This window comes from Sipha flava, unplaced genomic scaffold (genome assembly GCF_003268045.1).
Source record: "Sipha flava isolate LNK unplaced genomic scaffold, YSA_version1 3_pilon_pilon, whole genome shotgun sequence".
Classification (NCBI taxonomy): domain Eukaryota; kingdom Metazoa; phylum Arthropoda; class Insecta; order Hemiptera; family Aphididae; genus Sipha; species Sipha flava.
Window position 1 is genome coordinate 3,412,910 of NW_020273108.1, and position 25,262 is coordinate 3,438,171.

At 29.9% G+C, this 25,262-nt stretch overlaps 1 protein-coding gene and 1 non-coding gene across 2 annotated transcripts; both read left to right on the plus strand.

The window, feature by feature from the left end:
- The first annotated feature begins 12,188 nt into the window (after nucleotides 1–12,188).
- On the plus strand, nucleotides 12,189–16,626 carry LOC112688758 (serine/threonine-protein phosphatase 2A 56 kDa regulatory subunit alpha isoform-like). The gene is made up of 4 exons (XM_025562109.1): nucleotides 12,189–12,345; nucleotides 13,393–13,901; nucleotides 15,605–15,994; nucleotides 16,384–16,626. Exons 1-4 carry the CDS (start codon nucleotides 12,189–12,191, stop codon nucleotides 16,624–16,626), a joined length of 1,299 nt encoding a protein of 432 aa, XP_025417894.1.
- A 4,857-nt stretch (nucleotides 16,627–21,483) lies between these two features.
- Nucleotides 21,484–21,556, plus strand: Trnan-guu. Its single transcript has one exon. It is a non-coding gene; the product is annotated as a tRNA-Asn (tRNA).
- Nucleotides 21,557–25,262: the final 3,706 nt, after the last annotated feature.

Consider the following 25,262-nt stretch of genomic DNA (forward strand, 5'->3'; position numbering starts at 1 on the left):
ATTTAATAGTTATTAACGAATAAGATCATGCGGACCAAGGCCATATCTGGAGGAGGGGGGGGGTACAGTGTGTCTAGACTCCCCCCTCCCGAAACGTCATCAATATTTTACAATGAAAAGCAGAAAACTGTGTTGAAACTGTTTTAAGTGAAGTGAAAGATATACGAACAAATATCAATGAAAATCTCAAAGAAATATTCAATAAATCAGAACAATGGTTCATATCCGTGAACGAGGAAGAAAAAATATAAATACCAAGTTTAGTCAGTATTTCAAAAAATAGAATATATGTGGATACCAAAATTTCTGAAGATTATTTTCGTATTGCAATTGCAATTGGATTCTATGATGATTTTATTAGTCAACTTAAAGAATGGTTTACCAAAAACAAGTCAATTTTATCGTCTTTATATCTATTAATACCAAAAATGTGTTTGAAATCTCCAATTTTAGAATCAGATTTTAATTTATATTCAGATTTTATAAATGTTGACACATTACCTTCAGAATTAAAATTGCAGAAAAGAAAATGGATTGCTTTCAAAAATGTAGATCGTGCATATACAGCTGTAAAATCATTAAATTATTGTAGCCCTAAAATTTTTCCAAAAATTCATTTTTTATTAAAAGCTACTCTACCGGTTTCTACAGCAACTCCTGAACGAATTTTTTCGACATTAAAACGCATCAAGACATTTTTACGGAACTCTACAGGACAAGAAAGACTAACTAGGTTAGTTCTGTTAAGTGTCCATAGAGATGTAACGGTTAATCTCGAAGAAGTGTTAGACCAGTGTTTACTCTTCAAAAAGACAGGAACATATTAATAGTTTAAAATAACATGATTTGTATTTGTGTATTTTTTATTTTATTTCTTAATTTTATATTTTATATTTGTATAGTATAAGGTGACAAGATGTCAAAGTAAATTTGTTTATTTGATTTTATAATATTTTAATAAAATAAGATTAAATCTTTTTCTGTCTTATTTTTAACCAAATATCAAAAGTCAAAATCTAAATTCAATAAAATTACAATATACATGTTTTGTACCCAGATAGGTCCTAGCTTAGAAGCTTGAGATCAAAAAAATTGTTTTTTATTTTAACTTAGAATTGTTTATTTGTTAGAAAGGACTTAATAATATTAAATAAGTACTTCGGTGTATTGAAAGATTTTAGTTAGTATAAAAGACCTTCGTGCCATACTTTGTCAAACGCTTTTGAGACGTCTATAAATCCAGTAACAGTATGGCAATGTTTTTCAAAGTACTGAATGTTCCGTTTTACGAAAAAGCTGTTTTACGGTCGAATGGTTTGATCTAAACCCAAATTGGAATTTTGGGATAACTTCTACGATATTCAAATAATTTTGTAGTCTCGTATGTATAACTTTATCGAAAATTTTTGATGGGCAGGTAAGTAGACTTATCGGTCTGTGGGTATCAGGATATTATTAGTCCTTACCAGGTTTTCTTTATTAGTATAACTGTTGCTAACCTCCAGTTCAGTGGAAAGTGTCCAACGCGTAATAAAAAATTAAATAAAGAAGTCATAAGAACGAGTCCCGAGGCATTTTTGTTCAGTAAATTTTTGACAATGAGCTTAATTTCATTTGGTGTGACATAATCCATAAATTTTTGAACTGAGAAATCAGGTAAATATAGTAACTTGTGGACCCGCCGTTCATTATTTGTATCAGTAATTTGATCGATAGAAAATGAGTTGTATAACATTTTCGAAAAAACGTTACATTTGTCTGCGTTGGATATTACTTGTTAATTTGCTGTACAGAGAGAAGAAATTATGTTTATGTCTTAGTTTTATAGTCTTTTGGCCTCCTTCCATAAATTTGAATCTCCCGGGTGCATATTTAGTAAATAGCTATACGACGACATACGGTTGTTTTGTAGGGCCGTTTTCACGTCCTTAGTGAGTTTATTCAATGATTTTTTTATTTGCCGCATTTCTTTGGTTTTGCCAAATGCGTATAGCATTGTGTTTTCGTTGAATTAAGAATATTGAGGTAAAAAGCCGATGTTTTTAGTATTATGTAGGGTGTATTTAAAGTACGCTCCTGCGGCATCAGCAATGACTGCAGTTAAATGTTCGAACATTTGTTCTGCGACATGGATCGTGGGTATAGTTTTAGGTATTATTAAGTTTGTATTAATTTGATTTGAGAATACATCCCAGTTTGGTTTACCTTTAATTAATATATATATATTGTATGACACCTTTAAAAAGTTTTGTTTTATAATCGACAGTAGAGTTCAAGTTTAATTTGAGGATAGATTTTGTGTTTTCGATGGAGAATTCTTCAAAGATTATATTGGATAATGATGTAAGAAATTTTTCGTAATCTAAAATATTGTAAATATAAAGAGGAGGAATTTTTGGACTTACCTATGGTTGTTGAGTACTGATCTTTTTTGTAGTTCCGTCCTTTTCGTCATTGACTAGAATAGTAAGTAGTGGACCGAATCTATTTTTGGATGTGTAAAGAGGAGTGAAAGCATCACTACTGGTTCTTGTGTTATTATTTTTTTTTTAAGTGATTGGAAGGTAACTATCTTAAAGAGAACTATTATTTTTATTGAAAATGATTGAATAAGATTTTTTTTAATAAAAAATACGAACGTTTGGTTCTTAACGGAGCACTGAGAACCTATCGCAGCGGCTACTGAAAACCGAATGAAAAATATATTTAATTTAACTATAATGAAAATCTATAGTTTTATATCCATATTTAAAATTATCTTCTCTATTGTATTTTCCGGGATAGCTTGTATTTTATGCTTAAATTAAAATTAACGATGAGCTGAATTTGATAAATATAGAGAAAATACAAGAGTATATTAATGTTTAAAAATTTTAATTTTTAAAAATAACAGTCCTTACAGATGAAATTAAATAAATAAATAAGACCATTTTGGGTAAACGTTTTTTTTATGTCATTGGTTTGAACCATGCAGTTCCTAAAATATTATAGTTTTGAATAATCAATACATTTTATATTTTATTCGAGTTTCGAGTCTTGGATCATATATAACGCGTGTACTTAAGTTATAATTTACTTATTCGATTACAAATTCATATAAAATTATTTTCAGTACTTATAAATGAAAATAAAATATTTAAATTATTTAGAAGTTTCTTGAGTTCTTGTTGATATAACGTTATACGTATTTTATCAACCTCTTAAGAGGATATTTTAAAATTAAAACTGTAAACTGAGTCTTGAATACATGATAAGATGGCAAAAACTCGGGTCAAGCTAACAAGTAATTAACTAAAATTTAAACCGACGGAAAGTTTATGCGAAATAATTTTTAACTCATATATTTTTCAGCAGAACTGTAAACCTTGTTGTAGAAATATGTTTGATTAAAGTCATAATAAAAACAGCATCTTTCTTCGACTCAAAATAAATTGGTATCTTCTAATACTTTAAATATATTCAAAGGCTTTTAGGAAAATTTCGTTTTAAGTCTATACGAAAATATTTCATTGAATACTTACATTTTCATAGTTGAAATATATAATTCGAATATTTCTAGTGTAGGTAAAAATTAACAACTCAAAGAGCTTACTATGGTTTTTGTTTTGAAATCTAAAATATATGTTAATTTAATAGCGTATGATATATTTTAATCACATGCATATTATATACATAAACAAAAAAAAAAAAAAGAGTCCTATTAACCCATACGCATAGGCTCGTGAAATCTTAAAAGAATTTAAAGAACTTAAAAGGTTAATTTTAATGGTCCATTAATTATAATTATTTTAAGTTTTGACTGTACAGGAGTAGAGAAGAGTATACTGTATGTATAATGTCCTACAAAGCAAAAGTGCTGTAACCAAAAAAAAAAAAAAAAATGAGTTATCTACGGCATACGATAGTTATTTTGATAATACACATTTTTATATAAATCAGGGAGAAATAATAAGTAAAACATGCCTTTAACGAATGTATTTATTATTTATAAAAATAATAGGTATTAAAGTATTTTTAAAATATAGTTTAGACCTTCCAGATGGGAATCAGCGTAAGTTGGTATTGGTATATTAATATTATTTATTTTTAGCGTTAAAAAATGTATTTAGTATTGGCCAGCATCACCGAGACAATGTCTGCATTTGTTTATTTAAATGCAAAACGAGCGTTAAGCCACAGAATAAATTAAATCTATTATATTGGATTTAATCTATTTTTTATTTGAAATTTAATAACCACTTGTACCGTTACTCTATTTGCTGTAATTATTTACACAAAAACAGTCATAAATGTACACTTAGATATTACTGATTCAATGGGCATGTTTGCGGAAAGGCCCACTCTTCTTGGTGAATTCTACCGCTCGAAGAAAATTAGGTCTGGTTTTTATTATTGAATATTTATTTAAAAATAAATGCGAAATTATCTCTTTTTACGATTTGATTTTTTGTTTTATCTGCAAACGTTTTAGATCAAATCTTCCAGCCATAAAATTATAATACGTATATGGCTGATTCCTTGTTCTATCTGTTGTACATAACATACGGCCAAGTATCTCTCGAATCGAGTTTCTTGAGGGTTTTTATTAATACGAATCAGAGTAAACTTCTCTGCTGATGTTCTTTCCAAATCTATTATGTTTGATTCATTCTTATTTTGATTAGTGTTTCTCATGTTTATTGAATTTTAAGCGTACAAATTATTGTGCAGAATTTACGAAATAAGTGTAAATTATTTTATTCTGCAGTTTCTTAAGATAATTGTGTGCGTTAACTAGTTAAAAGTACAGAATTTTAAAAATTTCCAATTAATTGTACAGCAATAGTAACATGTGAGTAAAAAGCAATCCAATAGGTAATGTGACAATCATAGCTAATTACCGTCGAAGTCTGTATAATATTCATTCGAATTTTATATACACGCATTAAAGTAAGTTTATTTATTAATTTTTAACATTGACTAACAGTGTCAATCTATATAAATAATTTCTTGAAAAATTTATTTTCGACGGTAACATGTATACATATTTGTTTAACGTTATACACATGGTAAATTATGAACAAAAATAATTTATAAACAGGCAATAGGATATCAAATATGAATTTAAATTGAATAATAATCATGCGGAATATCACAATTGAAGTTTTATTATGATGTTTTATAATACGTTAAAATTCGTATTTGACTGGTTTTGACTTTAACTTTAAAAACAAAAAAGTACTAATGCAGTTTTAACATTTTTGCTGCAAAATGTAATATCACATGAGTAAATGTTACTGTTCGTAATCTAAAGAATTAGTTTTAGTAGTTGTAAAAAGTTTGAAAAATGTAAGTATAAACAATCGATGTCTTATGGTACGCTTAGAATATAAAAAAATAACCAATATAATTTATTTTTGAAACTTTTTCATAATTACTATACAAATATGTTTGATAAGAAAATAAGACTATGTTATGACATATAATATATTAAGTTATAAGCAATCTTTCAGATTATCCATTATTATCATATTTCAAAATTCATAAATAACATCACATTTAGAACGTGTTGTACAACATGTATAAAGCGATTTTCAGTCTGTTGTTTTGTTTACTTTTAGGTTTAGGAATTTAAGCTTCAAGGGCTTTTTATGTTTCATCTAAAAATATCACATCTTGCTTATCTAGTATAAAATACTAAGGTCACGTAGTGGTTGTTGGTTTTCGATGAAATCGAATAAAAAAGATCCTGATATAAGTAGCAATATTTGTTCCATACTAAATTTTAGAAAATGAAAGATTAAGTATCAAAAGTGTTCTGGAAATCACAGCGAACAAACATATTTGGTATATGAAGCTAAAGATTTTTTATCTATCGTAAAATAAGTTTATCTCTCTTTCTTTTTCTCACTGTCTTTACATACAATTTTTCACATATTATAATTTAATATTATTTTTAGTGTGCTTTTAAGAAAACAAACGATTTTTTTGAATCAACATAAAGGCATATATAACAGGTCTCTGGCCGGTACAAGCAGTCGTTAGCTTTTCATTAATTCACCGTTTATTGGTGATGGCATTTCTATGATGACTGATGTCATTTGTCCAGGACGAGGTTCAAATTTGATTTTTGACAGACCACTAGTCGCTCCTTTTTCGGTCTAGCATGCTAACGTCCAGCATTTATTCTTCAACGTACCGGATACAATACGGACGCTTTTTGCAGGGCATAGCGGCGCAGGGTCTTGCGTTTAAGTAAAAAGCTATTAGCGCTTGCACAACGTTAGAGGAATAATGCAAAGAGCAAGGTTAGCAAGCAGTACTACGGTACGGCCTGGTAGTAATCATACTAAAACAAATTGAGCGTATTCGACAGTATATGAATATTATGTGTATATAAAAACTATTTAAATTTCAAGTTAAACTTTTTTTTTTGTCTCACCTCCTAAAACAGTTTGTATATAAATATATATATATATATATATATATATCAGAATGAAATGAAAAAAAATAAAATAGTATCTGTTGATTTAAAAAAAAGACTGTTAAAACTTTAAATTGAAATATTTAAGATAAAATAAGTAAAGAACTATCAATTAAACCACACGGAGTAACGTTTTTAGTTACAAATGATTTAAATCGTTTTGTAATAAAAAATAAAAAATTATTTTTGAATGATTCAATATTGATACAAATTTTATATTTAATGAACCGGAGGAATGAATAAATACCACTGCGTATAATTTTGGAGCAAATGTTATAGCCCAAAAAATTGTATTAATACAATACAGCAGAAAGAGACATGAAGTAGGTGCGTTACCCCAGCACCCGCACTTTCGAAATCATGAATTGTAATCAAGCAGTATTATGTACTTTATTTTGTACAATTTCGTACAACTAAAATTAAATTTTGTACAACCCCCAAACCTCCCCGAAATTCAATTTCATTTTACGGATACTGCGGTAATGTTACACCAGCACCCGGATCAACTATTTTTCACAAATTTCAACTTTAAACCGTACAGTATTATGTACTTTATTTTCTACAATTTTGTACAACCCCCAAACCTCCCCGAAATTCAATTTTATCTTACAGGTGTTATCGCGTATCTTTTATCAATATTGTATCTAAGATACTTTTATCGAATTTACAGCACTTCCTTTTAGGTAGAAATAGTTTCTGTTGATTAACTTTTATAATTAAAAAGAATCAACAGAATATATTAGGTAAGTTATCAGATATCAAGATTTAAAATTATGTCAATTATATTAAGTAGGTGCATTATTTTAATAATAGTTAAATTAATCATTTATATATTTATATATTAATATCATATTAAATTTTTACCGTCGTTAATGAATGATTTATTTTCTGATAAGAATAACAAAAAAAAATCGAAGAGTATCTACATTATATGCAGATACATCGGTACATATATATGTTTTGTTTCTACTGAATACAGTTGACATAAGAATGTCAACGCTGATTAGGTATTAGATACTAGGATTAAGCTGTAGGTAACTTTTTTAACACGTGTAAAAAATAAACAAGGTTCAAAGACCGCATGTTAAATATTTTTTTGAATATACATTTTATTTTAATTTAAATGACAGAATCGTCATTTATAACACTTTTAGTGATTAATAATAAAGAACGGTATAGTGAAATACAAAACGTACTCACGCGTTTCAGCTGCTCGATGTGTCCATAAAATACTTAAAAAATATATATATATTTATATAAAAAATATAAATATGTTTACGAAGAGTAATAATCTAACTAAAATTAGAAATACCGATAATTTCCACCTACTGACATCGACGAACAAACTATTAACCAATATCAGTTATATTTATATAATTTATAATGAGTTATTTTTATCGTCAATATAATTATTATTCAACTAGGGGGTTGTAAAAAATTTAATTTTGGTTGTACAAAATTGTACAAAATAAAGTACATAATACTGCTTGATTAAAATTCATGATTTCGAAAGTGCGGGTGCTGGGGTAACGCACCTACTTCATGTCTCTTTCTGCTGTACCATTAATACAATTTTTTGGGCTATAAAATTTGCTCCAAAATTATACGCAGTGGTATTTACCCGTTCCTCCGGTTCATTAAGTATAAAATTTTTATCAATACTGAATCATTCAAAAAATAATTTTGTCAATATTTTGTGAAAAAATAAAAACATTTAAAAAAAAATTGAAATTTTATTAAATAAGCACGGATTAACATTGTCCGATTGATCAAATATTTTACGTAGTTCATTCCAATATGTATACACTCTGTTTTGGGGAGTGAAATGAAAATATTATTGACATTTTTTTTATCATATCCTAGAATGCATATTATAGATGTTGACGTATTGTGTCACCTATACCGCGGAGCGTCACGACGGTAACGTCGGTTCGTGTGCGCGCGTAAATAAAATATAAAACATGGTCATGCTCAGGTTGTCAATTGCTAACGACACACTGGACCAGGGATAGCCAATCCAAATGATCTTGCGGGCCACTTTGTAAATACATTACAATCCTGCGGGCCACATATAGGGTTGCCGAAAAAAGGTCATCAGCCAAAATATTAATATAATTACATATTTTTATATTTCTATCAGATTAGATTAGAATTATTACTTTTGTTGCGATTACGTTGTTAATAATATAGATACCGCGTTGCGCAGGCTTTCCAGAATATTCTATCGGCGCAAAAATAATTTTTTTTTTGTAAATATTTGATAAATGTCGCGGGCCGCAAAACTTTCCAAGGTGGGCCTCATGCGGCCCGTGGGCCGCGGGTTGGCTATACCTGCACTGGACTTTCGTAAAACGCTCGTCAACCGACAGTACAAAAAGTATACATTGTACATTTGCGGGCAAGTGAAACGCAATTAAATTAGTTTCTGTTCCATTGCAGGCGAAGATTATACAAGGACTCGGTGGTGTTGGCCCTTCTTACGTGGACCAATTATAATGTTTATACCATTGCAATAGCAAGGAGAGGATACTGGGGGCTCCCGAAATCACTTCCTTTTTTTATTTAGGGCTTCACTATGTTTTTTCTTATGTATATATATATAATTTTGATATATATATATATATGTATAATTTTGATCGGGCTACCCATGGAATTTGTTTAAAACCATAAAAAAATAAATTGTCTAAAGTTTTGTAGTAATTGTTTAACCCTAAGGCGTGCCTCAAAAGGGTTAAAGTTCAAAGAAGGGTGGGTTTTTCGATTTTTGTAATTTCAGCCTTAAATATTTAAGATAAGCCAAAAAGTATAAGAATAAAATATTTTTTAAATTAAATATACTATAATAAATGTTACTTGTACTTTTTTCATGCAACTACTCATTCAATCACAAAATAAAAAAACTCAATTTTTGTTATATTTTACATGTTCAGTTTGTACAATTGTACATAATATACTTTGTACCAAGAAAACCAACAACATAACTACATAAACAATTTTCTAGTAGCTATTAAATTATCCACTGTTAACATTGTTAAAACTCACGCTACAAATTAACACACAATTGTTAAGCTATACAATATTAATTAAACATGTTCTAACATGCCTAAACTTGCGCAGACATGATACCTACACGAGTTATCACGACGTTGACCTGCACGCGTTTTTTGTAATATGTATAGTTAATACGCTGGGTACTGCGACAATACATAGTTTTCGAATGTTATATTTCATGTGCCGTCATCATATCTATGAATTGGTGTTAAGGTGTGTCTTTGAAGAAAAATTTGGCATTATTACAGGACCCAATATTCCACTTTTTAAAAAATTCCAAGCATACTGGAGCAAATAAATACTAGTAATTATAATTCGGGTATTGAAGACAGTAATATTTGTATGGCTTTATCACACACAAAAAATGATGTGCTTCAGTTTGTTCTCGATCATTCGAAAAAAGAACGATTTCGAGAAGATTACAGGGAACTTCTAGAACTTACGATTATTTTTCTCGGAGGAACTCCACATCGTGGAATATCATTTTGTATTCCAGGTGCTTCCCATCATGCTAGGTAGATGGCCAAGGCAATATACTGCCTAAAAATATTAATTTTTCAATCATAAATCATTAATCTTTTATAACTCTTTTAAATCTTTTACTGTTTACAAACAATGGAGTCATATAAAATAATAGGTAATAAGTAGGGCAGAGGAATTTCAGCTCTAAGCAAACACAAAATATGCAAGCACTTATGCACTTAAAAACTCTATAATATGTGCTAAAAATATGAACTTATATTTTTTTTAAAGCGATTTATTTATAAGATTTATAAATCATTTAAATCTTGCGTAACATTAAATCGTTTTTCACATCCTACTTTAACATCAAAGTGCTTACAGTATAGGACTTAACTGTCTATTCAAAGTACATTGACACCAAATTCCGATAAATAAGTCTGTAACCAACTGTTAAAAGACTGCTTAGCTTCAGACATTTTAATGTTAAAACCTTACACAAAGACGAAATGTTGACAAAAATTAAGAATAGATGCAAATACACAGACTGCAGAACTAAGACTGAATTCCTATAATATTAAATAATTTACGAACACTGCTGACAAGTCAGTGCAATGTATTTTTTTGGTTTAGGAAATCGTTAACGTCCTATCGGAAAATGTATGATGTAAGCTACGTGTTTACGGCTTATAAATAAATTAATAGCCGGTCCTGGAGACGTATTTCTAGGAGAAACAAGCGTCTGCGAACAGTCAACAACCATATTAAACGGTTAAAATTTAAAATTATTTTTAATTCGACAATATATCGTATATGAGATGAAATAAGAACGTCGTCAAAAAAGTGTTGATGAAATTATAAATTATCTGAAATATAAATCTAAAAGTATAAAATGAAAGAAAGACGACCTTAAAATGAAAAAAAAACTCGAAATATAAATTTTTATGCAAAATAAAATTTCAAGACTAAAATTGCAAAAGTATGAAACATATTTGTTTCGAATACTACTATTTTTGTGATTGTGCAAAACAAATAAATAAATGCTACAAGTCCTCTGTCTTAGTAATGTTAATATTGTTGACCATTTAATAATTTTTAATTTAAATTATTTTCCAATCGTTGACGGCTTCTGTAAACGGCAATGACGTTTTTGGTTTCGCAACGAAAAGCGTCGTCATTAATTATACGTTTCGTGAAATGGTCGTTCGACCGACGGTCTTATTTTTATTTTCTGCTGCGTTATCGACAGCGAAACAACTGTTCTCGGTCAAGTGGAACGAAATCATCCGTTGGTTCAATATTTATCCTTCGCACGACGACGTGCATATGTATCGCGAACCGGTGAGACGGAATCGATTCTGATGACTCTGCGCGACGATGCAATAGATTTTCAAATAACTGTACCTGTACTGATTGTCTTTCGAGCATTTATTATTGCTATTGAATTATTTGAGAAAAGATAAGCCTGATGGAGACGAACAACAAAACTATCTTCGATTACAACGAACATGGGAGAGGAGGGGGTGCGGCACTTTAGTAACAATCCGAATTACCGAGAATTAGTCATCCGACATAGTTTTCGATCCTTGAAAATTAACTTTGAAGATTTCAATAATACTGTGCTCGTCAAACGTTCTCGACGCGTGTTCGTGTACGATTCACCATCAAACTATGTCAATTTCCTCTTGTGGATGTGTATTTTATTTACATCCACGCGAATGTGTGTAAATAATACGCGCGTGGTGCCGTTAACCGGATGACGACGCACGCGTGTGTAGGCTTGAACGCAATAATGGTTCGCAGTTGTCTAAATTATGCAAACAATACTGTAAGACAAAAGTTAGTATTCGAATTTCAATGTCTGGTTAGGGTAGTATTTTCAACGACGGATAGAATGTTTTCATGTTTCAATCCGAGCAAATGTTTACGTACGAAACTCGTACGTCAGCACGTGAATGGTTCTGCGCGTTTTTTGACGAATACTCGATTTTGGAAACTTGTTTCAATCGACGATAATATAAGGTGTTATGTTTTTAAAGAGTAAAACATATAATATTCAACTTAATTATCTGGCCCACAGCCTCTATGCAACACACTCAATCTTTTAAAGTTGTTACGACGTAATCAATATTGATATTCACCATTAGATTGTTTTCGTTATAACTATTATTTATTTGTTTTCTTTGTGGTATGTCTCATTGACTTATGAAGAATAATGGACGAACCGTTAGACCGTAAGATGAACAACAGTTTCGTAATGAAATTGTTAAAAGAATGTTCGATATTTTTATTGGCGAAAGATGTTCGTCTCTCCGAAAAGTTGTTTAACTTAAATGAATTGTACGTCATGTGGAGCACCGACACCGACGAAGGTAAATTATTTTAGTTACCAAAAGGTCGTGCATATGACGTTTGCGATAAAAACGCAAAAACTAAATAATCTTCATACATTTTAAAGTGCGTTAAAGACTCGAATCTCATAAAAAATAAAATTACGTGCAAAACAATTAACTCGTAATAAATGAACGTATAAATAATTCGGAATTATTGTTTTCACCATTAAAACATTTCATGATTTCGATACGGGCTCAAAAGATAGTACATGCACCGGGTCCTTTCAAATGTTTTATGCGCATGGGGCTGCAACACATTTGATCGTAATTTGAATATGCCGTTGATAGTTCATCAGATGCTTAAAAGCGTGAAATCATTAAAAACCAGTCGATTGGTTTCTTAATAGTTATTAATTTTGATCACGAGATCTCGAATGGACCGTCCAGAACTATGACGGAATGAACGAGCCTGATACCTGGTAAACCGCGCTCGCTTTATACTTAGCCGTACTACGGTCTGCGAAAAGCGATTTGACCTGTTCGGATGGCGATCCGTGCGCGATCGAGTGAATAACAGGCAAATCGCTTTAAATCGCAGTTAATCACTTGATGCAGTGGTGCATTGGTAAATATATTTGTGGGTATACGCACTAAAAAAATATGGATATTAGTCCTTAAATAAATGTACTCGCTTCGGTAGACAAATTTTTTCTCGATCGAAAAAATGTATTTAATCCTTTGTACCTACATTTTTATGATTTCCAATCTAATCATTACATATTATTTTATTCACTACATTCAACAAAATACATATTTATCAAAGCGTACATTGCAATATTCAACAGATTTCATTCGATTTCATGTTTCATAACAATTTTTTCCAATGATGTTAAATTATTATATATTTTTTTTTTTTTTGTTTTCAAGTTATTTTAGAAGCGTATATCCAAACTTACCTATACACCTCTGACTAGACCGGTACACGTACGATCTTTACCTGTCTCGCGTGGTTATCGTCCGACCACTCCTCCCTCCCATCACCGTAACACCACATGATATGCGACTACGGAGTCCGTTGCCCCGCAGACTACTCGGCGGACGTGTACGGGTTCGTGACCGAAATGTTCGCGGCCAACGTGTTCCGGCCGCTTCCGCCGTCCTCGTACGCGGACACGGACGAAGAGGTGGCCGCGGGTCGCGGCGGCATCGGGACCGCGGTGGTGGTCGGCGAGCCGACGGCCGACGAGGTGCTGGAGGCCACGCAGACGGTGCTGGTGTACCAGGTGTTCCGGGCGTTCGTGGACCGCGTGATGTTCGACGCGGACAGGGCGCAACCGTACCTGAACCGGCGGTTCGTCAACGGGCTGGTGCACCGGTTGAACTCGGGCGACGCGGACGAGCGGCTGACGGTGCGCGACATCGCGGAACGCGTGTGGACGACGTGCCCGGCCGCGCGGTCCACCATGTTTCGCGCGGCCGCCGACGAGCTGGCCGACTTCGCGTACGGCTACGTGCCGCGGCACAACGGCGTCAACGAGCTGCTCGACTTCTTCGCCGTCACCGCCGGCACCGCCGGCCACGCGGCAGTCCCCAAGGTTACGTATAACGCCGCTCGTCACCGGTCCCCGTCCCCGGCAACCGTTTTCGGTCGAACTGATTTAGATCGATGTGGTGCACTTCCTACCAACTCAGTGCATGGTTAATGCCTGTGAACGTTTTAATCGTGTAAATCAAACGGTCAATTTTAAGCGGTTTTAATGTTTCTTTTAAATTTAATCGATCCAAAACATAAAATGAAAATACAAAATTAGAATTTTATAAATCTACACATAAAGTTGTACGAAACAACGTACATGAATTGTAACTTTTTCATTCGTTGTTCGATCATTAGCGACCCTCCCGGGTTGCGCAACCGCTTCTATACGCGATCGATTGTATCGCGCAATACCCGGACTGAAATTACGGTTGACCGAGATCAATCATTGAAATGTTTGGGAAACCTCTTTATACTTCCCAATCAATACCTTACGCTCATCGTTCTTTGGGTTCCTATCGGTGTGTTCGGTGTACTTTTAGTTTCACGTAAAATTGAACAAAAATCGACATGCGATGTTGCAATGGGTCCGACAATAACTTCGTTCATTTCCGATTGACTCGAATTCGACCGTAACCCGACAAAAACATGTTGCCGTACAACATCTTGCCCGCACGTTCACGTTATTTCGATGGTAAATTTCACACCAGCTGGACCCTTTATTCAATGATCTTGCCGCACAGACACATAACAATATTGGGCGACACGATCGATCGTTTTGGGACCGCGAAAGTTTACATCTTCAATAGAAATTTTAATCGCGTGCGATTCTCTCGCAATTATCGTTTATCTGGAATTGTTTTTCGGAACGATTGTTGTTTGACTATTAGATAAAAATGTCTAATTTTTTTTCGTAAACAGCGTATCTTTCTCACCAGAATAAACTAAAAAATACGATTTTTTAACTTTTTTATCGTTAAAACGGTATTTTCCTCTTTTTTCCTACTCACCGCTTATCTAAAATTATATTCTCACTACAACGAATACTATTAAGTCATAATAATGTTATTAAATACGTATTTTCTTCAATACCAATCTAACTGTTGACCATAATATTGTATTGGTTATGTTTATAATATCCAATTGACGCTAATTATTCGGCGCCAGTTAATGCCCTCACACACTTAAAATATTTATAAGCAACATGTTTTCGATTTTCATATTTCGATATTATACGTAAATTATTTTTCTCTTATTTATTTAACAACATATCAATTATTATACTGTTACAAAACTATATATATATATATATAAATAGATATTGGAAAAAAAAAATTTTTAATTTCAGAGCACAATATTACAACTTAAAAGAATTGCAAAATTCATAACATCCAGTTCCTAAATATTATTTTATTTCTGCTTCACGTTTTGTTTTTCCGACATCAACGATTAATATAACATCACATCGTCATCTATAATAATTAAAGGTAAACATCATATTAATATCCGAACGGTGACCACAAGAATAAACGATGACTATAATTGTATGGATTTGATTTATTTCAAAATAAAAAGTTCTTTTTTCATATATTACTTATGAATATTTGGTTGAACTCGTTTGTATAGAAACGTATGAGAATTAATTTCACGTCAAGTCAATTCACTTAAAAAAATTATCCGATTGGTAGTTAAAAAAAAAAAAAAACAAAAAATAATAACGCGTTGAAAAATAATGATTTATTTGTTTTCTGTCATGAAATACAGCTGCCAAGGGTTTTGGTATGCTTACTCAAACACCAATCGTTGTCATCATTCAAGTCGAAGCTCGTTGAGTGTGCAAGAGCTTTGAAAAATGACTATAAAGATCTGATCCCTCAGATGTTAATGTTCATCAAAAAACTATGGTCGTGCCAACATCTGAAAACCATTGTTTTGTTGCATACAATGATGGAACTATACGAGTGGTGCGATAGAGACCAATGGATACAGTTGCAGGTGCAGATCGTCGGACATCTATCCAAATTGTTTAGCAACGACGATTTTAATTTGGCTGATTTGTCAATAAACTTTTGGAACCGAATTTTACATGAAAACATTAAGCTATGGAAAACCCGGCCGGACGTTATCAAAATCGTTGTTGCCAATTTAAAAAAGGTGATGAATATAAACGTGTAAATTATTTCTTTTATGCTCTAAAACGGCGATTCTCCTTGGGGGTCGCCAACAATTCATTTAGGGTCGCATCATGTGAAAAAAAAATGATTTCATATCAACAACAGTAAAAGAGTCACTGAATTAAAAAAATATTGAAATTTACATAATTTTTATTATTCTTTTCTATTAAATAATGCCAATCGGCTTTTATAATATACTTTTTTTTTTTTTTGTAAAATGTGTACACAAATAAATACAATTTGTAACAACAGTTTGTAAAATTGTTCAATGATTACATTAAAAAAGAGTCGTTAGATATAATTAAGCAAAATGTACGACAGGCACTTAAACATTTCGAAAATAATTGTATAAATATAAACTACGTTTAGGTGGAGCAAGTCCATTGGAACACGGATTGTATCAAAATGGCTAACTGTTTATTAAAGTTAATGGTTACAAGAAAAATAATAAATGATAAATACGCCGAGGAACCAGAGGACGACATATTTCGGGATGATAAAGTTAATGGGAACAATTATAGTCTAATGACCACGCATAATACGTTGATGCCGCTCAAACATCCTAATGCAGTGGTAGATACTATATCGACAATTACAGAATCAATTATTTAAAACATTTTAACTTTTCATCAAACGATTCATCATATTCTATAAGAATTATTCACTTAAATTCAACTACTAAATATTAATTAAATTAAAATAAATATAATTTTCGATTCTGATCGGAAAGATTATATTGAAATAACTATGATGTGTGTTTTTTATATAGGTATTTAATCTTATTATGAAAATTATAATTAACGAGTAGTTCATATGTATATGGGTCAGACATAAGTTATACAATTTTAAATAATCTGATTTAGGGTTTTATATAATATTAAAATAGATTATTTTTTTTCAAACTCACATGTAATTCAATAGTATTTTTGTTAGGTTACACCAATACCTTGTTTAGAATTTAATATTTTTAAAATCGTTAATCCATTAAATCGTTCTCTATGAATAAGATATGTAAACGATATAATTTTGTATTTTGAAACCTTTAATTTATAAATATGTAATTATAAGTAAAAAACAGTGAAATTCTTATGTTTAATGAAATACCTCGAGCAAGTGAGATATAGGGATAAATGGTATTACTGTATTGCTTTTTTTGAAATTTAAAATCAATGTATTATTGATTTAAAAAAATCGATCCTGAGCGAAGAAGTTAGGTGGATCAGATTATCCTTCTGAAGATGGCTGATATAGTAGAACTAAATTTCTAAAAAAGTAAATTAAACTTTTTATATTCACATTTGCACAAAAAAAGCACTTAAATTTGGGAATATTGAAAATTTAAAGTGCCTTTAAACAGCAAAAAATGTATTCAAATAGTTCGAAATAATGAAATAAATAACTAATACTGTTTAATGAAAATTTGTTGAAACATCCAATTTCATCGAAATTCCATTTTGTAACATTTATAAATAATTTTTATGACTTTCCAATAAAAAAATTTGTTTTCTATTTTTAAGCCTTAATTATAAAATTGGAAATTCTATGAATTGTTGACTACAAAAATGTATAGGATTTTCGTGACTTTTAATCTTTTTCGTATGATTAAAATTTAATATTTTAAAGCTTGTAAATTATTTTTTTTTTAAATCAAGTTTAATTTTTTTTTTTAATTGATTATGTATAAATATTTCAGAAACTTTGTATTATATTTTAAAGGCTTTTTATTAAGCCAACATTATTATATCAACAGACATTTTCAAATAAATTCTATAAAAACTCGAACATTTTATTTTTCTATACATACGCCCAAAAAAAAAAATAAAAATAAAAATCTTTAAAAAATTATAATATTTATAGCAAATAATCATTTAAGTTTTTAGTGAAAATGTTATGTCCCTGTAATGATTATTTTTTGAGTTACAATAAAAACAAAATTTTAAATTTGTCAAAAACAACCGGTGTGTCGTAAATGTTGTTGTATTTTTATAATTTTTCGTCAACTTTTCACAATTATTAAGAAAACTGTTGAAAAATTCGGAAAATAATACCCCTTAGAACAGTGTTTCCTAACCATAAGGAGACCATAAGGTGACCCAAAAATATCCTTTGTATTGAGTAGATGACCCTCCAGAAAAAAAACCTACTATGCTTTTTTAATATAATAACATTACTAATCATTTTTTTTTTAATATTGCCAAACTTAAATCTAATAAATATAATGATATTTTGACAACCAAAATATTTTTCTTGTCATTAGTTTACGAACATCGACTCATCAAAAATATTTTGTGACCCATGGGTTGGAAAACCTTACCTTAGAGTATCAACTAGACAAAATTTCCTATTAGCAATCTAAAAATATTGTAATTATCGGATCTTCTTCAAGTCAAAATAGTGTTAATAGACTCATAAAAAAACATTGATAATGGTAAATTAATTAATTACACATACCCGATAAAAATTTTATTTTTCGATTATTATTTACAATAATGTACTAAAAAAAACTAAAATTATAAATATTATTATTATTATTATTATTATTTTGTAAAGATTGCCCTAGGTTGTATTTCAAATTTTATTGAATCACATAACCGATAAACTTAACATCGTGTATCGACATAAAAAATGTTTTATAACTTTTACGATTTACAATTTCAATGATAATAGTCTTCGAGGTCACACTCCTTTGATTACAAACTTCATTAGTTTCTAATAAATCAAACATAAATTGCGCACAATAAAATATTATTAGTGTTGGCCATTTAATTGCGTTACAAGGATATTATTGATTTCTGAGATATTATTGAAGGAAACGCACAGATTCCAATGGGCATTATATAATATACAGTATCTATTTAAATTACATTTTGTCCTTGGACCAAAGAAAGACCCGACCTGCTATACTTAGTATTCTGCGGTGTTGTGTTCACCGAACGCCTTTGATAACGTCTAAGTGGGAAATTATTACTGTTAATGTTGACTCATTTCTAAAACACACCGACTTCGCAGCACATCGCATAGAAATTTCGAAGAAATTACCATTTATTATTGTTAATTATAGTAATAGAATCAAGTCAAATGTTTCGTTGGTGTAAAATGTTTTCATATATAACAAACGATATACAGGTATACACTCCGGCACTAGAAATTTGTCAATATTTATTCATCATTGTTCTTAAGTTAGAAAGTTGGAAACGTACGGTTGTTATAGGCTCACGTACAGATACACATGGACAAATGGGGATATTGCTGAGCTTAAAACTGAGACAGTGGATTTAAAAATTATAATTCTGAAAAAATCTTACGTTAAATGTGTTGCGGTATAAATTATTATGATACATCGCATTGGATAAACAGCTTCGGGCAAAGGGAAAGGCATAAAATAGATTAGTATTGAATATTTTTAGGATTTTGGTGAAGATTTAACACTGAAGTATTTACTTATCTCAACACTGGAAATGTGTTTTATTAAATATAAGAAAAAAACAAATAATGGCTAAATTGTCAACAAAAACAGTGACTTCCAAAAACAGAAAATTCTCCATTGTGATCTGAACAAAAAAAAATTACGAAACCAAAGTTATTGATTTCTTAGCAATGAAAATGGTGAGTCTCTCATTACATTTTCATCTCATAAATTATTAATTTTTAATTTTATTGAAAGTAATAAAAACCCGATGGAAGAAATGTTACATTATTTCAATGTTTTTTTTCTAAAGTTCTACAGTAATGGAAAAACTTAAAAAACATAGAAAAATAAACTTTTTACTCAATTTTAATTTTGCGAGAATCTAAATAAAACACTTGGTTACAAATATTCTATTCGAAAAATAAACATCATTGTAAATTCGTTAGAATTTTCTATTCACCAGAAAAAACACCGAGTACTCTGAGAGAAACGAACTCGAGATGTTTGAAAAATCCAATGTGCGATGTTGTTGCCGTAGTTCACTGGTTATCGTATACATTGAGTCATTGTGGCTAAGAAAAACAAAAACTTAATTACCTCCAATAGACTCCGAGTCCGGGTATTATAGGCATGCATTTTTAGCGTTCGTGTTCTGAGAAACGTGAAAAAATTTATTTTCTTATTTCGACCATGTTTCGGTGTTTGTTTACTCGGTTTGAATTTTTTAAAACAGCGCAAATGTGTTGATATTAGGCTACTTACTTTAATATATTATTCATGAGTTTATTGATTTTATAAGTCATAGTATTAATAAATAATTTTGTGTCATTTTGTGGTTTAACGTGAGTTGCAGACATAAACCAATGTTTAACTAAACGTATTGGTAGGAAATGGTTATAAAATAAATAAAAATTAATATATAATCATTATAATAATATTCATTTTTTTTTCTAACGTTTTCTTAATTTTCCATTATATGACCATTAACTGAAATGAGAGTTTTGCTGATAAAACAAGCGATTTTTTTTAGCTACCTATGGCACGCGAGGACATTTTTTCACAATCTATTAAAATGCCTCTTACACATTTTAAATCGTATAAACTTCATAGGTACTGATAAATGCCTACTGAATTCTGATTCGAATATGGTTCTTCAAATGCGATTATGCAATATATTATGCAGCAATTTATCAATGATTTAGAAAAGCATGTATCTATTCAACACGACACTAAAGTTAGTGGAGCGGAAAGGATGCACAACAAACAATTGTTGTTTCGGCTTTTTTAATCCTTAATATTATTGTTGTCTTGGTTATTATACGTATACCTACTGTGTAACATTCAACAGACGTCACACCACGATAAAGTTCTAAGATGCATCTGTTTACCATTAAAGTTTCGTATATTATAATTGGGCACATACATTTCTACCGTTTTTTTTTTTTTTTTTGTCGTGTAATGAGAATCAGTCGATTATGTATAGACGGATAAATTATTCATCTGTATGGCGCAAGATTATTTCGAGTTTCTTTATGCTAAGACAATGTGTTGTTTTTATTTTTTAAATACAAAGTTCTAACGGCATTCATTCCATGTTGCCTAACTTACGAGCAGTTTTTTAGATCAAAATTTGGTGCTGTTTAAACTATGCCGTTTGACAACAATGATCGTATTTTATTAATGAAGATATAGGTAATTTCTGATGCAAGCTTTTACGTCGTATTTTTGTCAAGCATTCTTTAGAATTGTTTGCGTAACACGTGAACGGAATAATTTATTAAATTCGTTTTTGTGTGCAACTACATGCACGTTATAAAAACTAAAAGGTTGTACCTAACTGTACAAACGGTGTGATATTTTTATGTGGATATTATGCTTTCATATCAACCACATCAACTTGTGATAAACAAGTGTGATTAACGACAAAAAGGGAAAGTATTTATTTTTTCAATTGTTTACACGTAAACGTTGCGATGAATTAATAATAAAATAAATCGTATATATCAATTGAATACGTATAGTCCAGTTAAATAATTTTGAAATCCATCAATGTTTAACAAGCCTCCGTGGCGCAATGGTTAGCGCGTTCGGCTGTTAACCGAAAGGTTGGTGGTTCGAGCCCACCCGGGGGCGATCCACTTTTTTGCATTTTTTTTTCATTAAAATATATATTCCCAACATAGCCTTCTATAAACGTTTTTTATCACAACCACGATGCTATTTTAACCCTCTCTAATAAACCTCAAATAACATTTCTATTTTAATATTTTTTAAGAAACTGATGATTTTTCTATAACGGAATCGTTATTGGGTGAATGAGCAAATGTCTGTCTATAAACAAGCAACATTTTCCAATGTATTTTATAATTAAAAATATATATTACCGATGACGTTTGTACAGGTTATCCGCAGAGCGGTTATTTTTTTTTTTTTTTGTATAGCATTTGCACGGACCGAAATAATCTTGAACGCGAAATGAGTTTTTAATGAATCGTGAATAAACATTTTTTAAAAACAATTTCCGATAAGTATTAATGTACGCAGTGTTGCTCGTGCATTGGAGTAATAAACTCATCGCTTTAAGCTCAAAGTGAGTGCTCATTTATTGCGAATTAATTCGTAAACGTCGCGGTAGCAATAAAAAACAACATAATTTCTCTAGAAGAAAACGAATATTTTCAACGAAAATTATAATAAATGATCGAGTCCTATCGATTTCGTGAAATTAAATCGATCGTTTGGATTATATTGGTATTAAAAGATTTGTGTTTGTTTCGTTGGAGATAACCTCAGAATACGAATTAACGGCGAATAACGGAATCAAAATAATAAAAGTTCAACGAATAAATACGGCAACGCTTTCCTCCAGAAAACAGTGTATTACCAACATATTGGGTATAATTTAAAACATCAGACTTTAAACGCTTTTAAATTGGTTTATTCGTGGAGGTGATTAATTGCACGGACTTATTAAAAATATATAGCCTTTCTTTTCCTTTACGCTGCACACGTTTTATTAGCCCATTTTGAACGCGTTTCATTAGTTGTACGTGTCACATACCAGTAACTGAATTCGCAATTTTTCCGAAGCTAGCCAACTGTAAAGCTTCCAAGGCTTTCGTTGTTACATCATTTGTTACTACGATTATTTATTCATTTACCAATGTTTATTATTTATTTATTTATATGTATGTATATATTCTATTTCGTTTCTTATTTTATCAGTATAATATTATTACTATATTATTATGATGAACATAAACACTAACGTAAAATGTAATGAATAACTTAATACGTATAATAGAATATGCGTAATATATTTGAGAAAGTTATCATTTTAAAATACTTTAGAATAATATTTATTGTAATTTTAATTATTATTTACTGTTGATTCAACATAGACAATAATTTGCAAGAAACTATATATAATATTTTGTTTATTTATTTATTTGTAATTCACTTTTGTTAAATTATTTCAAAATTTGGGTTCGATCGGACGGATTATTGGTAAACAGACATTTTAAATCGCAAGAGAAACACGAAAACGAAATTAATAATTTTACTTAAAATATTGGGTTTGCGCTGTGCTTAAATGCAAGAAAATGTATAATTTTTGCTTTTAGTTTGAATTATTCACTACTGCACCAATGTTGAAATAATAATTAATTCAGAAATAAATTAAAACTAATTTAACTGTTGATGACAAGTTTATATACAGTTTTAACTAAATATTAAAAATGGCGCGTTCAACTTCTGTCACATGGTTAATAAGGTTATTATTGTATTATAATTTAAATTTCATATATCAATGTTAAATAAATCTAAAGAACTACACACAAATATTTTGTTGTGTAACACATTTAAAGTGAAATATTCAGGCATTTCACGTGCACATAGTTTGCAATAATATTTTCAAACTATTTAATTTGATATAGTCGATGCGTATTGTGTTAACTATCAACTTCTGACTACCGTACATGAAAGTCAAATATTATAATTGTCAATATTATGTTTATATTTTCTCTTGAATTCACTATGAAGACTTACACAAAATATGTAAATTTAAATTTTATCTCGAGTTTTCTATTATTATAATTGTTCTTCTTTATATTATTCATTGGCGGTCATTTGGTTACATTTTTGGAGGGGCTAAAATAATTCAATGTAAAATAACCCTCAGGGGCTTCGCCCCCACACCCCCTTCTTATACACAAGTAAAACTTATTACCATTAAAAATATAGATACGTTTAAATTGTATTAAAAAAACACTAAATAACGTATATTTAAAAATAATTAATATTTTATTTTAATGACAAATAACTATTGGTATTAGCAGAGATACTCAAAATATCATTGCTTTTTATATTTTTCGATATATCTTTTTCAATATATAGTATAGAAAGATTGTTGAACCTATCTTGAACCAACAATGTCCTTAACAAAGTTTTTATTTTTTTCATTGCACTGAAACTTCTTTCGCAAGTAGCCAAACTATGTAATTGGTATTGTTAATGTTATTGTTAATAGTTTTTTATTATTTCTTATTTCTTATTTTACGATTTTCAAAAAAAATGAACAGATAATTATATAATATTTAATTATATATATAATTATAAATATATTATAAAAACAACGAATAAAATTTCTAACAAAGTTTCGATTTTGGGGGGGCTTAAGCCTCTAAGCCCCCTGATATCCACCTATGATATTATTGTGCTAAATGTATGTTTTCTTAATTACACGTGCATAGAAGCGATTGGTGATTTAGTCACTTTTTAAAGCGCAGCTTAGGTGGAGTGTAGTCGTTCCATAATTACTATAGATTCAAATTAAACTCCGTTCTTAGTATTTACTTCCATAGCGAATATTATTATTTCCTCATGAACAAAATGAGTTTTTCACACAAAATTATGCACTGTTAAAGTATAATATATTCGAATTATCATAATATAAATTATATTACTATTTTAAAGCGTGGAACTATATTAATACATTTATTGTATTCCAAAGACAGTAAACAGAATATTATTACTAACACTAATACATTTTTATATTAGTATAGTTAGATTCCAAGTGTATTATGATTAAAAAAAAAAACAATTTATGATAGAAACATATTTATAAAGTAATATTATACATATATATACATAAATTACTTATAAAAAATTATTAAATATCACAAATAATTTAATTTAACCACAAGACAATTTTGTTTTTGTTTTTACGTTTTTAAATATATATCATTAAAACTTTATAACAACCGCATTGACAGCATATATCAACGCCAAAAAGTTAAATAGATTATACAGATGCTTTAAATATTTGAATAAAAATATGGATTACGATGATAATATATAAAAGACCTTAGATAATAATAAGTAAAATCATTTTATGGATACTTCATCAAAATTCATGAATAATAACATAATGAAATCACGATTTAATCATAATTCGGTTGACTGATGTGACGAATAATGGCATATTTTAATTCAAATTTTCAAAAATTGATATTTTTTTGTTTGAATACTTTCACAGTTTTAACGATCATATTTAAAATTGGTAACAATTGATTTTCTATAGTTTTATTTCTAAATTAACGAAACACATACATAATACTAGTACATTTAACGATGCACAAGAAACTCCGGCGTTTTTTATTTTTTAATAAACATATATATATATATATAATAATATACTTCTGTATTTGTAGAAACATAGATAATTTAGATTTTATCTTTTTAATACCTCTCATATTCGTAATATATAAGTAGAATAACATACTTGAATAACTATGCATCACATTATTGGAACATGTAAATTTGAAATTCCATTGAATAT

Excerpts from the sequence above, each read along its gene's own strand:
- LOC112688758 (XM_025562109.1), top strand. The coding sequence starts at position 12,189 with ATGGACGAACCGTTAGACCGTAAGATGAACAACAGTTTCGTAATGAAA. Across the intron at positions 12,346-13,392 it reads GAGCACCGACACCGACGAAG|ACTACTCGGCGGACGTGTAC; the intron begins GTAAATTATTTT and ends GTTGCCCCGCAG. Across the intron at positions 15,995-16,383 it reads TTGTTGCCAATTTAAAAAAG|GTGGAGCAAGTCCATTGGAA; the intron begins GTGATGAATATA and ends AACTACGTTTAG.